Source organism: Betta splendens, chromosome 22, assembly GCF_900634795.4.
Source record: "Betta splendens chromosome 22, fBetSpl5.4, whole genome shotgun sequence".
Classification (NCBI taxonomy): domain Eukaryota; kingdom Metazoa; phylum Chordata; class Actinopteri; order Anabantiformes; family Osphronemidae; genus Betta; species Betta splendens.
The window spans coordinates 9899349-9914003 of record NC_040900.2 but is presented as its reverse complement, the minus strand read 5'-3'; the positions used below and the strand labels follow the sequence as shown (position 1 = coordinate 9914003).

Here is a 14655-nt window from a genome sequence, read left to right as displayed (position 1 = left end):
GATCACAGTCCTGTAATAGTTATTATAGTAATAAGATGCTGTATTTTAAATAACAGCACTTAATTTTTTAACTGTAAAATATCATTCCAATGTTAAAAGTATAAAGACAAAATACACTGTTTTAATAGTTTAATTTATTTTAAAACAAAATTAAAACGAGTCATACCAAAGATTAGTTCATACAGAGCGAATCGTTCACGAACGACACATCACTAGTACAGTCCAGCCGCTAAACCTCAGCCACACAAGCTGCACACTGTTGGAAAGCTTAGACTCCCGTCTTTCCGACCATATAAACCATTTCCAGCAACAACCATCACAGCGCAGTAACTAAACGCTCAAAAAATACTAACCATAAATCAATAAATTTTCCATCACTTACTTTTGACGACTTCTGAGCTCTTCATGTCGTGTGTGGTCTCATTCTGTCCGTTATGATCCAGCGAATGTAATCCAATAAAGCGTTTTGGTCCAAAACACACAGTACATCCACAATGGTCTAAAAACTGCAAGTGTTCTGCTCCAACTCCTGAGCGAAATTTTTTTTTTCCACTTTTGTGAGCCACAACTCGCTACATTTTAAACCGAAACTAACGGAGAGGATCCAAGATGGAGGCAGCAAGCCTCCCGCTTCTAGCGAGACTAAACCAGGCGGAAAATGCCCATGTATGGGGTAACCGCGGCAACCCCTAGCCAATGATCTCCGACCCTACCCCCACTCCCCGGCCTCTGGAGTTAACCTCGTAAATGCTGGATGAAACGATAAAGCAGACTGATATATCTGTACATATGCCAGATTGTTACATAGAAGCTTTTAGGTTACAATGTATGCTAATATATTAATATAAGGTATTTTTACAGCCTATAAGCTTTCATTTGAGCCCTCCCTGGTGTCTGTAGGTTGACGCAGGCCAGAGATGTGACCTATTAGGGTTACCTGACCCAGGCGGACTTTGGGGGGGCTGAATGAAGTATCATAAATTTATAAGAAATAAGTCCCATATATTGGTTTTTAATACTATTTAACTTATTTCTTCATATATAAATGCATGAGGCTACATTCTTTTAGATCCCTTTTGTTTTTTTGTCCTGCCACTAGTCACCAGGGAAATATTTGCTTATATCTATAAGGGAAAAATCTAGGCGCGGGTTTATCAAAAAGTTATTTCAGGTTTGTGTTATTTTTCTCCTGTATAAGTGTAACAAATTCTGTTTCTTTCTTTGAAAGACCGATCGTGCAAAATCCACATTTTAGACATTCTGGAGTTCCTATGACTCTATCCAGGGCCAGAAAGTGACGAACTCACCTAGAGCTCCGATAGGAGCGTGATTGCGACTATGTGCCTATGTGGGTTGCTGCAATCACACACCTCTTTGGGGAACAGCTAATAGCTATGGGCCTTGGAGCGGCTACAGACAGGGAGCGGTGGATTGAGCTTTTGTCCTGTTAAAATTTGCTGCCGCTCCTATTTGTGTGTTGTGTTAGCCGTTAGCCCTTTGCACTTTTGAGCTACAGCTGCCTGCTCTAGGCTGTCAGAACATGTCATTGATCTAAACTATAATCCATTAAACAAATAGAAGGGCAGCATAGTGGGGCAGTGGTTAGCGCTGTCCACTCACAGCAAGAAGGGTCTGGGTTTGAGTGTGGAGCTTGCATGTTCTCTCCCACGGTCCAAAGATTTCGATTAGGTTAATTGGTTACTTTCCAAGCTCGTAGGTGAGTGTGTGCGTGAATGGCTGTTTGTCCCTCTGTGTGGCCCTGTGACGGACTGGCGACTTGTCCCAGTGTGTACCACGCCTCCTGCCCGTAGATAGCTGGGATAGGCTCCAGCCCAATCCCCTGAGACCCCACATGGGAATGAACGGAATAAAAAGATGGATGAATGGAAAACAAATAGAAGCCAACCTCAAAGGAAAGCAGTCTAAAAGCTGCAAAAAATGATCCAACCCTGTTACAAATAAGTAGTTGGAGTGGAGTGGTCCTAATGTGCAGGCATTTAGCTTTCATAGCAACAGGCCTAAATTCATTTAAAATATACTTTAGAGCATCTATAGTTAAGCATTTTTATTTGACATTTACACTAAGACTATTTAAAACAGTGGTGGGTTATTTAATCAGTGCTTTGTCAACCGATGACACAGCATTTATGATGTTTCCCATGGGTTTATGTCACCAATGCGGAAACTCAATAACTGAACAGAGGGCTGCTGGTATGAGCATATTTCAACCACTCACACCTGTTGCTTGAGCTGTCGTGGGACGAACCTGTCGCCCTCAGAGCGTCTCACAGGTACAGTCACGAGCAGGAGTCCCAGACGGCGGCGCAGCGGCCTGACAGCGGCTGAAGTCACCTGGCTGAAGATGGGGAAGAAGCTCAGAGGATTCACTCACTTTTTTAGGAGGAGGAAGAGGGTTCAGCCTGCATCAGTGAATGACTACGTGCAAGACGGTAGGAGTGTGTTGTTATTGCTGCATTTAAAAAAGTAAAACTGTGTTTAACATCTTGTCAATGAATGAATCGTTGTTGTTAACGTTAACATCGTGATGAATCTTTCTGTAGTGAAAATTTCAGTGCTCATGCAACAGCCTGTTGTTTTGTCAACTCTTTTTTTTCCTGCATGAACGAGCTCAGCAGGCTGGTGAACATCTCACTGACCTGGATTTTGTAAAGCAGCTCTCCATTTCAGCCCTTAGGGCCTCATTCACTGTGACTGTGCCACATGTACTGATCTCATCACCTCCTTCCCTGCTGCTCCGAAACTCTGTGATTTTCTACAAGTTGTTCCATCTCTTTCAATTCAATTCAATTCAATTCAATTCAATTCAATTCAATTCAATTCAATTCAATTCAATTCAATTCAATTCAATTCAATTCAATTCAATTCAATTTCAATATTCAAAATTTCAATATTTATATAGCGCCAAATCACAACAAAGTTATCTCAAGGCACTTTGCCTCTTTACCTTTTGTTAACTTAAAGATTGTGTTTATCAGGTAAACTAAGCTCTAACTTTTTTTATAGCACCAGAGCAGGAAGAGGTCATCCCCCTACAACTGGACCACATCCATGAGGAAAAAACTAAGCCAGTAATGCAGCTGGCAGTGATGTGTCAGGACATCTCTGAGCTCCTTCAGGTCCAGTCTGGGTCAAATATCAACATCTCAGTGAATGGAGATTGTTGCTCAGAGTGCACTGACTCAAACTCAGAGCAACAAAACCAGAAGCAAGGCGGCATTTGCCTCGTTCAGTTATCTGTATCCCAGCAGTTTCCAGAACCACCAGAGAATCTGAACCAGAACCTTCATGAGCACCTGCAGAACATCCAGAGCGCTGTGCTCAACGAGCTCACGAGGCTGAGTCCTGTGTTGGATGAGCGTCTGATGGTTCATCTGATCAACTGCTACCATCGACAGACATTTAACCAGATGCATCGTCTGCTCCAGAACATCAGCTCCACCCAAAACCACTTTGTGCTGATGATGTGGGTCCTGAAAACCTACCTGAGGTACTCTCCCTCCCCACGAACATGAATCAGCTTTGATATGATCTGTTGGTTAGTTACAGTAGTGCTGATGTTTGGTGCTTGTCTTCCTTCATCCAGTCAGGAGCTGCTCGGACACCCTGACCTTCAAAAAGTAGATCCCATCAAAAGCATAGACCTGCTGCTGTTTACAGAGTGGGAAGCGAAGGCCAGAGACAAACTGCTTCAGAGCGTGCATGTAAGAAATGAGCTCAGCCCGATGGCCTCGCTGAGATGCAGCACTGACGGTGTTTGTCTTTCCACAGGAAGAAGTCGCCGAGTCTCTGGAGAACATCCTGCTCAATGAGAAAACCCATGAACAATGCAACAGTGAGGAGGATTATGTCAGAGTCTTCGTGGACACCATTCAGGTAGCAAGGATCATATAGATAAACATAGTATGGGATGATGTCATCATTTAATGACTGTTGTGTGTCTTCTCCAGTGCATCAAAGCTGTGCACAGAGCAGCACAACAAATCAGCTCAAAGCTGTCTGATGATGTTCAGAACGTTTGTTTTCAGCAGCTGCAGGATTTTGTAAAGAGGTGAGAGTCTTGTCACCTAATCAAGAAGATAAAAACTGATCTCTTCGCGTGAACCTGCTTTAACCTCGTCTTCAGGTACTCAGACGAGCAGACTGAGGGTCTTGGAAAGAAAGCAGCAATGCCAGAACCAGAAACAATTCAATTCTTAAAGACTCTGAAAACCTGTAAAGAACTCAAGTGAGTGTTCGTCAGTTGATTTTGCTATCATATTATTTATTATAAATTTGCTGTTTATAATTTTAATTAATTGACGATAATAAGTACAATTCTGGTTTATCCAATAGTTTGAAAATATTCAAAAACCTTTGTGAGATATAATGAACAACAAAAAGTTAAACATTTAAGGCTTTGTGCTTCTTTACTCTCAGACAACACGTTCAAGTTGAAGCTGCTGGAGCTTCGTATTCAGGGGAAATTGTTCAAACACTGGACAAGCTGGAGGTTTTCACTCTGAACCTGCTCCTGGACATCTTTGATAAAATGGCAGAGGTATCACTTCAACAACACAGCATGAATGTCAATTCATTTATTACATATTTAAAGGCAATCACTGATTCTGTCTTGCAGGCTAACCTCAGCACGTACTTCAAATCAGACAGCAAGTGTTTCTCCTTGCTTCCTGCAGTACAGAAACGGTTTCCAAAGCAGTGCTATGGTGCAGATGAACAGAAGGTAAGAAGCTTCCTCTTCTGTCAGACTGTGTGCATTTGCAACATGTTTTATTTTAGCTTCTATATTTTCAGAGGGTTTTGAACAAGGCCTACAAGCTCATAGTTCAGATTTATGTCAAACATCTGATCAAGACCAACAAGCGTCAACTGGAGAGTTGTTGGAATCCTGACGTCAGCAAAACCATCGGTGAAGATGCTCATGGAATTCACAGCATCATGTCAGAGCTGGTGAGATCAGCATGGAGATGCCTCGTTTCCCACTTTTACCTGCACACGCTTCTGACCTGCATGTTCTGCCTCAGGCCCCTGATGTTCCACAGCAGAACCGACTACTGCTGAAGGTCAAGGAGCTGTTGGACTGCGAGTGCAACGAGGCGCTGAAGCTCACAGCTGCGACCATCCAGGAAGACTTTGGGTAAATCAGTACAAATTATTAAAGAATAAGGATTAAAAAAATGATTAAGAGCAGACACGTAGACACAGGATAAGAGATAAGCAGCAGCTGATTCTGTCTGTTGCTGATAAATCCAGGAGAAGCCAACCTGTTGAGCCTGCCTCTGGTGGTACACTGGTGTAACTGCACCTGTCTAACTCTCCTTTCGTTCTTGACTGCAGCAAGGACCCAGAGCTCCTGCCTGCCCTGCTCAAGTGGAAAGGCCTTCCTAAAGGGCAGGTGAGGGAGGTGCTGGAGACCATTCAACACGACTACCACCACCAGTCTGGGTGCTCGCTTATTAAATGCTGGTAAAGACAGTAGGAGGGAATGCTTGAAAAGTGGACAAATGGGGCCTTTACTGTGAAGCACTTAGAACCTGTGTTTGTACTAAAACTGTTATACCTAGAGAGGATTAATAAGGGTCAGGGCTTTTAGTACTGTTACATAGCATCGGTAGCACCGGTTTCCATGTATTCATTTAAAAACTTGCTATTTGACATTTTATTTCTTTGTATTTTTCCTAAAGCTTGTTCAAACATCTCCTGTAGTTCCTCCATATTGACTTGTGTAGTCCTGCATGGTGCTAATATCATCTTATTTCTAGTATAAAAATATGACCTGCTTGTATTTACTGTTATGGACTTTGCTGTGTTACATTCTGTATTTCTCTGTAGTGTTAAAGTACTTTGTTCTCATAAATAAATGTTTCTGTTCTCTGCTGATGAGCGCCACTAGATGGAGACTGACACCACCCAACAACAACTCCTCTGACCGACTAGAACCAGATTCTTAAGTTGACTTATGTCTGAACTGTAACAAGATTGCTGTAAAAAATATACAGTAACTTGCTGTAGTACATTACACAGTAGTTTGCTGTAATTGTTACTGCAGTAATAATCATACTACTGTAGTTGCTTTAAAGTAATGATCATGTAATGATCGTAGATTAATATTAAAGATTAGTATTTTAAATAACTGCTCAATTTTTAAATTGTAAAATATCATTCTAATATAAATAGCACAAAAACATAATACATTGTTGTTAATAATTTAATTTATTGTAAAACAAAATCAGAAGCCTTTGTGCAAGTACATGAGCACTAAAAAGTTGAAATTACTCTTTTATCAGTTCAATTTCACATCATATTCAGCTTTCGAACAAGACGTAAAATATTGCTTAAAAGTAAAACTGAAGCGGATTCAGTTAATCACAGTCACGCGCATGAGTGTCTGGCGGCGGCGCACGGCTTCGGACGTTATCACGCCATTCAGTGGTTCATTATGAGCGGGTATCAGCCCGTACTGTACGTATGGGCCGGTAGGTGCCAACTTACCTACTGGCAGCGGTGAGTAGGTCGCTGTCATCTATTCGTGAGGTGGATCACAGCGCGCACGTGTAAACCAACGGAACCAGTAGGGGCGCTGTTGAGCGGCTGTTCAGACTGGACTGTTTTTGATATCGATTATATTATCGAGCGCAACTTAGCCGCTAGCTAGCTGTGTCGTGTTAGCTTACCCCAACCTTAACCGCAATAACGCCCGAAGATGCTGAACGTAGCAATTAGCTTGCTGCTATCTGTTAGCTAGTAGGTAGAGCACGCGCCTACTGGCCCGTGCGTATGGGCTGATCACTACTGATCATGGACATGTGATTACGGTGATAACGTCCGAAGCGGGTGCGGCCTGACAGCGGCTGAAGTCACCTGGCTGAAGATGGGGAAGAAGCTCAGAGCATTCACTCAGGCTTTTAGGAGGAGGAAGAGGGTTCAGTCTGCATCAGCGAACTACGTGCAAGACGGTAGGAGTGTGTTGTTATTGCTGCCTTTTAAAAAGGTAAAACTGTGGTTAACATTATAATGAATGAATCATTGTTGTTAACGTCAATACTGTGAATCTTTTTGTGGGGAAAATTTTTGTGTTTTGTCATCTCTTCCTCCTGTATAAACGACCTGGTAAACATCTCACTGACCCGGATTATGTAAAGCAGCTCTCCATTTCAGCCTTCAGGGCCTCATTCACTGTGACTGTGCCACACCCACTGATCCCGTGCTCATCACCTCCTTCTCTGCTGCTCCTAAACCATGTGATTTTCTACAAGTGGCTGTTTCTATTGTTCCACCTCTTTACCTTTTGTTACCTTAAAGATTGTGTTGATCAGGCAAACTAAGGTCTAACTTTTTTCATAGCACCGGAGCAGGAAGAGGTCATCCCCCTACAACTGAACCACATCCATGAGACAGATCAGCAGGAGGTGCAGGAGACGGTGCCGTGTAGGAACCTCTCTGAGCTCCTTCAGATGCGTCCTGGTTCAGACGTCAACACATCGGTGGATGGAGTCCCTTGTCTAGAATGCACTGACTCACACTCAGAGCAACAAAACCAGAAGCAAGGTGGCAATTGCCTTGTTCAGTTATATGTATCCCAGCAGTTCCCAGAACCACCAGAGAATCTGAACCAGAACCTTCATCAGCACCTGCAGAACATCCAGAGCGCTGTGCTCAACGAGCTCACGAGGCTGAGTCGTGTGTTGGATGAGCGTCTGATGGGTCATCTGATCAACTGCTACCATAGACAGACATTTAACCAGATGCATCGTCTGCTGCAGAACATCAGCTCCACCCAGAACCACTTTGTGCTGATGATGTGGGTCCTGAAAACCTACCTGAGGTACTCTCCCTCCCCACGAACATGAATCAGCTTTGATATGATCTGTTGGTTAGTTACAGTAGTGCTGATGTTTGGTGCTTGTCTTCCTTCATCCAGTCAGGAGCTGCTCGGACACCCTGACCTTCAAAAAGTAGATCCCATCAAAAGCATAGACCTGCTGCTGTTTACAGAGTGGGAAGCGAAGGCCAGAGACAAACTGCTTCAGAGCGTGCATGTAAGAAATGAGCTCAGCCCGATGGCCTCACTGAGCTGCAGCACTGACGGTGTTTGTCTTTCCACAGGAAGAAGTCGCCGAGTCTCTGGAGAACATCCTGCTCAATGAGAAAACCCATGAACAATGCAACAGTGAGGAGGATTATGTCAGAGTCTTCGTGGACACCATTCAGGTAGCAAGGATCATATAGATAAACATAGTATGTAATGATGTCATCATTTAATGACTGTTGTGTGTCTTCTCCAGTGCATCAAAGCTGTGCACAAAGCAGCACAACAAATCAGCTCAAAGCTGTCTGATGATGTTCAGAACGTTTGTTTTCAGCAGCTGCTGGTTTTTGTAAAGAGGTGAGTCTTGTCACCTAATCAAGAAGACAAAAACTGATCTCTTTGCATGAACCTGCTTTAACGTGTCCTCGTCTTCAGGTACTCAGACGAGCAGACTGAGGGTCTTGGAAAGAAAGCAGTGATGCCAGAACCAGAAACAATTCAATTCTTAAAGACTCTGAAAACCTGTAAAGAACTCAAGTGAGTGTTCTTCAGTTGATTTTATTATTATCATATTATTTATTATAAATTTGCTGTTTATAATTTTATTTAATTGACAATAATAAGTAAGATTCTGATTTATCCAAAAATTGGAAAATATTCAAAAACCTTTGTTAGATATAATGAACAAAACAAAGTGGAACATTTAAGGCTTTGTGCTTCTTTACTCTCAGACAACACGTTCAAGTTGAAGCTGCTGGAGCTTCGTATTCAGGGGAAATTGTTAAAACACTGGACAAGCTGGAGGTTTTCACTCTGAACCTGCTCCTGGACATCGTCAATAAAATGGCAGAGGTATCACTTCAACAACACAGCATGAATGTCAATTCATTTATTACATATTTAAAGGCAATCACTGATTCTGTCTTGCAGGCTAACCTCAGCACGTACTTCAAATCAGACAGCAAGTGTTTCTCCTTGCTTCCTGCAGTACAGAAACGGTTTCCAAAGCAGTGCTATGGTGCAGATGAACAGAAGGTAAGAAGCTTCCTCTTCTGTCAGACTGTGTGCATTTGCAACATGTTTTATTTTAGCTTCTATATTTTCAGAGGGTTTTGAACAAGGCCTACAAGCTCATAGTTCAGATTTATGTCAAACATCTGATCAAGACCAACAAGCGTCAACTGGAGAGTTGTTGGAATCCTGACGTCAGCAAAACCATCGGTGAAGATGCTCATGGAATTCACAGCATCATGTCAGAGCTGGTGAGATCAGCATGGAGATGCCTCGTTTCCCACTTTTACCTGCACACGCTTCTGACCTGCATGTTCTGCCTCAGGCCCCCGACGTTCCACAGCAGAACCGACTACTGCTGAAGGTCAAGGAGCTGTTGGACTGCGAGTGCAACGAGGCGCTGAAGCTCACAGCTGCGACCATCCAGGAAGACTTTGGGTAAATCAGTACAAATTATTAAAGAATTAGGATTAAGGAAAAATGATTAAAGAGCAGACACGTAGACACAGGATAAGAGATAAGCAGCAGCTGATTCTGTCTGTTGCTGATAAATCCAGGAGAAGCCAACTTGTTGAGCCTGCCTCTGGTGGTACACTGGTGTAACTGCACCTGTCTAACTCTCCTTTCGTTCTTGACTGCAGCAAGGACCCAGAGCTCCTGCCTGCCCTGCTCAAGTGGAAGGGCCTTCCTAAAGGGCAGGTGAGGGAGGTGCTGGAGACCATTCAACACGACTACCACCACCAGTCCTGTTGCTCATCTGTGAAATGCTGGTAAAGACAACAGGAGGGGGGTGGTGGTTACTCCTGGTGGACTCCCTACAGACCGGGGTCCTCGGGTTCCCCTCTCCCAGGCTGGGAGTGTTTGCCTCTGGGTCTCCTGGGCTGCTGCAGCTCTGCCCGGGGGTTCTGTGTTCTGTTCCCTCCTGGAACTGAAGGTGTGTGGGCTCCCTGGCTACTGGGTTTCCTCCCTGTGCTCGTTGACTGTGTGTAGCGACTGGGTTCCTCCCATCATCACGGCTTGTACATGTGGCATTGTTCATGCACCAACGTCTGTCTCACCTTTTGGGTGAACAATGTTAAGCTACAGCTTTACTAACCTTGTAGTGGGACGCTCAACACCTCAGCTGATAAACAGGCTTTGTAAACTTAGCTGTAAGTATTACTGGTACTTATCACCATCAATATCAATAATGTGTAATTATGGTAGTTGTGATGTTATGTCACAGCTATTATTAAGTATTATGCGATTATGTATAATAATATTTATGCATAGATGTGTATGTACAGTATATTATATATGTCTGTATGCACAAGTGTATGCACACGCCTTAACACAAGTATTAATAGTAATTTAACAGTTAAAGCACAGTACAGCAGTTATTTACTTATGAACGTGTCCGCCTAAGGTATTTATTTATTTATTTATTTACTCTATTTACTGTATTTCCTATTTTTTTGCTTCATTGATTCGCTTGGTCTCAGTAGGTTTTGCACTCTCTCTACTACTTCCTCTGTAGACTCACATCCTTCCCAGATTAGCTGGAATTACAATAAAATGACAGGACCTTGGCTTAATGACGACTGTCTCCAACAAGTGGCTCAATTATTTCCCACAATTGTTTAATTGAGAGCTTAATGAGGTTCAAGGATGATTTGTGCTTCTATTTTCTTCTAGCTACCTTTTTTGACTAGAAGAATCCTGGTATTGTTGGTCGGTCCAACACTTTGATCTTGTCAGAAATATAACAACATTTTTTGGATATATTAGAGGTTTCAGCAAAGACGTTTCGGGTTCAGAGGCTGAATCGTATATGAAGATATACTAGGAACGTTTTCTCATTTCAAGTCCATTACTAAAACAAAACACTTCATGTCTCCCTGAACTGAACATGAAGGCAGAAGCTACACTACAGAAAAATCAATATGATATAAAAATACAGTGTCACATACTGGTCTACTACTTCATACTAGCTGATAAAAAGCAGTGAAAAGCAGCATTGTCAGTAGCACTACTAAGAACAGTGGCTTTGACAGTAAGACAGTAATGACCCTTTCATTTATTATCAGTTTCAACACAGCATCAGGAAATGTTTCGACTAATTGTGGTCTTTTCTCTCATCATCAGCTTTGTGTGGCAAAAGTGCTTATGTGACCTTCACTTTGGAGAAAAAAGGACACGTAGGTGTGGCAGCCACTTCCCTTAATGTGCATGTCAAGGCCTCTTCCACTCTCCTCCGCTGGGCTGCTGTAAGGGTGGTCTTGAGCTTTAGCAGGGCTGAAACCTGATTTTCCCTGTGGGTCAAAATCAGAAAGACTAAAGTTTATTATTAATACCTGTAATCCCAGAAACACAGGTTGTAATTAACATTAGTTCTACAGGAGTCTATCTATCTAATCTAATGTGTAAATGTGACATTTACTAGTCATCTACATATTAAATAAAGAGACAAACAGGAAACATGTCACATGTTTACTTGAGGTCAGGAAAGGCTCTTCCCAGTGCTGCAATTTCCATCTGGATGGCTGGCACGTCCTGAAGTCTCAACACTTCTGCAATTTTGTTCAGGATTTCCTTTAACCAGTCTTTCTCCGATCCCTGTGACATCAAAACATTTACGTCAGTCAACGTTCATGTCAGTCAACATTTACGTCAGTCAACATTTCCTAAAGCCACAATGTAAACGTTTCTTTTGTCTTCAGAGGAAGACAGCTTCTTTCACAGGAAAACCATACACTAAAACATTGTGTGGTTCCATTGTGTCATGCAGCATTGTTCTAATTATCTTCAGCCAGGATGAGCTAAGGTGTTGTGAAGGTGATCAAACATTAGTCAAACTATTTCATGCTTGACCAGAATCACTCCTATCCTGATTCTCACCATTTCACTGAATAACCTGTGCAGATGCGTGGCATTGTCTTTCACGATCATGCAGGCCTGGTGCTGCTGATCCTTGTCCTTCAGCTTGACCTTTCCTTTCAGGAGCCTCCTCACGTATTCTTCTGCCACTTCCTGATGAAACTCACCAATCAGCTCCTAAAATCAGTCCAAGCATCAAATCATGTATTGGTGCAATACTGAAAAAACAAAGATGCTACGCTACATGCAAATTTTGTAAAACCAAAGTGGAGTTAAAGTTAACGTAAATATTATAACATTTCTAGATCAGAACAAGAAATCTAACTTTATCGCCTAAAAGCTCTGCTTTACCTGGTGACAGGATTCAGTTAAGCTCTTTAGGTCCTGACTCTCTGCTTCAATGCTGACCAGCAGACGGTCAAATGTGGCCCTGTACAACCAGGCATCAGTTCCCAGCATGCGGTATTGTGGCTGCATGAGGTCAGAAGCCAAAACCTTAGACATGTAACACTAACTTTCATGGTAACATGCAATAGAACCTACTACTGCCACTCAGTATAAGCAAGGCGCTCAACTTAATAGTATCAGTCATAAAGTAAAAAAACACACTAGCAAAGTCTTCCTGGTCCAATAAATGGATCCATGCTTGTTTGCTGAAAGAGTCTCAATGTTAGAATAAACTTACATGGAGCACCTTGTGCACAGAGCCTAATAAATACACATGGGCAGATTTCTTCATGTTAGTTAGGACACACAAACAGTCCCTCTGGACTCCCTCTGGGAACAGATGGTGGTTGTTGATGAGGACGTCCCTGCAGACACAGAACAGGATGTGAAGCTTTTACATGAACACAACCACAACGCCACAAATTAGAAACATACCTGAACTGTTTGACACAGTTGAGGTGAGCCTTGACGTAGGCGCTGCTGATCGGTTTGTTTTGCCTAATGATGTCATCGTGGAAGCTCTTGAACCTGTGAGAATGAAATGAATGAATGAATGAAAATATGTTCACTGCAACACAAAAGTGTGTTTTTGTCCCTTTACCTCTGCATTAAGCTACTCAGCTGGCACGTTAAGCTCTGGGCCTTACGCTGGTCTCCCACCACTTTTACAGCCGAAGCCACCATGCCGTTGATGAACTAGTGACAGATGGAGGACACAAAACAAAGTCCACATACATGTACACAATCATGGCAAAACATTATTCATAGCTGTTGTACAGGTTGTACAGTATACCTGGATCATGTCATAGGCCACAGGGCTGACGTAGCAGCCGTATTCTTTTTTAGGCTCCTCCTCATCATTCCACCTCTGCTCTGCTTCCTTTAGGATCTGACTGATGTAGGTCATCAGTTTACTCTGGGAATGTAACAACACAAATCTGTCAGTCACCCATGATTTCCTTATTAACATCACAATCGGCATCAGTGAAAGTCAGTGATGATGTGTCCCACATGACTAAAATCTAGATAAAGAGAAGAACTACAGCTACAGTAGCTTAGATTACTTGTCTTCTGCTCAGGTACTGTGTTTCCAGATGTTCCAGCAACTCTCCAGGCACCAGCTTCCCCAGTGCGTCAGTGTCAATCTCACTGGCCAGCTTCGGATTTTGAAGGATTCTGATAGAAAGCAGCAAATCACAACTTTTGTCAACACTCGGGTACACAATTGCATTGTGTATTCAATCACCACATGCCGCCGGAAACCCCAAAACAAACTGTGGCACTTACTCTGGATAGTACTCATTCACCCAGAGCAGGAGGAAAGTGCAGTCCTCGTCTCCTAGACAGGATGCCGACATCTCTTTGACTTTATTGCTGAAGGTTTGATGGTACGTTCTTGCGTAGAAGTTACAGATGTCCATCTTCAGGGGGTAGCAGCTCTTCACCACATCCACCACGAACAGCAGGTCCTCCTTCAGCTGCCTGCCCATGCCGGTGATGGCTGCCTTCAAAGTGGACTGATCCACCTGGTCGACAGAGGTGGATGGGGCCGCGTCCATCCGCTCCCGCACCAGGCTGCACAGCATGGAGTCGTGGAGCTCCTTTAAACCGCAGGGCCTCCAGGCAGGCAGCGGCCCATGGCTCAGTCTCCACACCTGCTCCTGCTGCTCCTCCTGCCAGAGGGCCTTCACCGCCGAGGTCAGGGCCTCGGCACGGGCCTCTCCAGGGCTGAGAGACAAGCTCTGCCTCAAGGTCTCCACCACCGCGTCTTTCAGCTTCTTGTGATCTGCCGCGAGCCCGTCCACGCCTTCGTCCGTTTTCTCCACAAACAGATTGTTCTCTCTCTCTATCAGCTGATGGGAGGCTTCACTTAAATGGAGTTGCTCAAGGTTTTGCTCAAATGTCACAATCTCTGAGGAGTGAAGAACAGACCTGTTTTCAAACTGTTTCAGTTGTTATTCATGTTAAAACGGGGCAGCTAACTGCTGCGGGCTAAGCAGAACGTCACCCACCGCGTGGCGGCTTGTCGTTCCTGAACCTCAGGCCCTTGAACAGCCCTCCTCGGCCGCCGTCTGCCTCCGCCGCCTCCGCTTGGACAGGATTCATCGACGTGGAAATGGAGAGATGGAGCAACAACAGGTGGGAAACCGTTTCCTAATGAAAAAAATGCAAAATTTACGTGATAGCGTTTAGTTTAGTAAGCTGTTGAATTAGCTAACTTCCGTAAAAAGAACGCCGTTACAAATCAAATTAATATCAGACACAACAGAATTGTCCCCTAGCTTTAGCTGAAG

The 14655-nt window shown here is 43.5% G+C and overlaps 3 protein-coding genes and 1 long non-coding RNA gene across 10 annotated transcripts in view; 3 read left to right on the top strand and 1 right to left on the bottom strand.

The window, feature by feature from the left end:
- The first annotated feature begins 2347 nt into the window (after positions 1 to 2347).
- On the top strand, positions 2348 to 5079 carry LOC129603596 (uncharacterized). The gene is made up of 9 exons (XM_055505724.1): positions 2348 to 2450; positions 3025 to 3508; positions 3605 to 3722; positions 3790 to 3894; positions 3969 to 4069; positions 4145 to 4246; positions 4438 to 4558; positions 4637 to 4741; positions 4813 to 5079. The coding sequence occupies exons 1-9, from the start codon at positions 2363 to 2365 to the stop codon at positions 5077 to 5079; spliced, it is 1491 nt and encodes a 496-aa protein (XP_055361699.1). The 5' UTR covers positions 2348 to 2362.
- A 1403-nt stretch (positions 5080 to 6482) lies between these two features.
- On the top strand, positions 6483 to 10635 carry LOC114849018 (uncharacterized). 2 transcript variants are annotated; one of them, XM_029140014.3, is made up of 11 exons: positions 6483 to 6974; positions 7363 to 7843; positions 7940 to 8057; positions 8125 to 8229; positions 8304 to 8404; positions 8483 to 8584; positions 8779 to 8899; positions 8978 to 9082; positions 9139 to 9309; positions 9384 to 9496; positions 9700 to 10635. In XM_029140014.3, exons 1-11 carry the CDS (start codon positions 6890 to 6892, stop codon positions 9830 to 9832), a joined length of 1635 nt encoding a protein of 544 aa, XP_028995847.1. In that variant the 5' UTR covers positions 6483 to 6889; the 3' UTR covers positions 9833 to 10635. The 2 variants fall into 2 exon arrangements, with proteins under 2 accessions (XP_028995847.1, XP_028995848.1); XM_029140015.3 differs by having other exon boundaries at positions 6490 to 6974; positions 9154 to 9309.
- On the bottom strand, positions 10465 to 14509 carry tnfaip2b (tumor necrosis factor, alpha-induced protein 2b). Its single transcript, XM_029140006.3, has 11 exons — positions 14374 to 14509; positions 13649 to 14273; positions 13426 to 13537; positions 13155 to 13277; positions 12963 to 13057; positions 12797 to 12889; positions 12600 to 12726; positions 12266 to 12385; positions 11936 to 12091; positions 11532 to 11653; positions 10465 to 11349 (listed from the first exon to the last, which is right to left on the bottom strand). Exons 1-11 carry the CDS (start codon positions 14465 to 14467, stop codon positions 11202 to 11204), a joined length of 1815 nt encoding a protein of 604 aa, XP_028995839.1. The 5' UTR covers positions 14468 to 14509; the 3' UTR covers positions 10465 to 11201.
- Positions 14362 to 14655, top strand: part of LOC114849017 (uncharacterized) — a 35189-nt gene continuing 34895 nt past the window's right edge. For all 6 annotated transcript variants that reach the window (XR_008693704.1, XR_003784531.2, XR_003784533.3 and 3 more), the window contains exon 1: positions 14362 to 14500. This is a non-coding gene — a long non-coding RNA (uncharacterized LOC114849017). The remainder of the gene's footprint in view (positions 14501 to 14655) is intronic.

Excerpts from the sequence above, each read along its gene's own strand:
- LOC129603596 (XM_055505724.1), top strand. The coding sequence starts at position 2,363 with ATGGGGAAGAAGCTCAGAGGATTCACTCACTTTTTTAGGAGGAGGAAG. Across the intron at positions 3,509-3,604 it reads GTCCTGAAAACCTACCTGAG|TCAGGAGCTGCTCGGACACC; the intron begins GTACTCTCCCTC and ends TCCTTCATCCAG. Across the intron at positions 4,070-4,144 it reads CTGCAGGATTTTGTAAAGAG|GTACTCAGACGAGCAGACTG; the intron begins GTGAGAGTCTTG and ends CCTCGTCTTCAG.
- LOC114849018 (XM_029140014.3), top strand. The coding sequence starts at position 6,890 with ATGGGGAAGAAGCTCAGAGCATTCACTCAGGCTTTTAGGAGGAGGAAG. Across the intron at positions 7,844-7,939 it reads GTCCTGAAAACCTACCTGAG|TCAGGAGCTGCTCGGACACC; the intron begins GTACTCTCCCTC and ends TCCTTCATCCAG. Across the intron at positions 8,585-8,778 it reads AAAACCTGTAAAGAACTCAA|ACAACACGTTCAAGTTGAAG; the intron begins GTGAGTGTTCTT and ends CTTTACTCTCAG.
- tnfaip2b (XM_029140006.3), bottom strand. The coding sequence starts at position 14,467 with ATGAATCCTGTCCAAGCGGAGGCGGCGGAGGCAGACGGCGGCCGAGGA. Across the intron at positions 13,278-13,425 it reads AGTACCTGAGCAGAAGACAA|AGTAAACTGATGACCTACAT; the intron begins GTAATCTAAGCT and ends TTACATTCCCAG. Across the intron at positions 12,727-12,796 it reads AACTGTGTCAAACAGTTCAG|GGACGTCCTCATCAACAACC; the intron begins GTATGTTTCTAA and ends CTGTGTCTGCAG.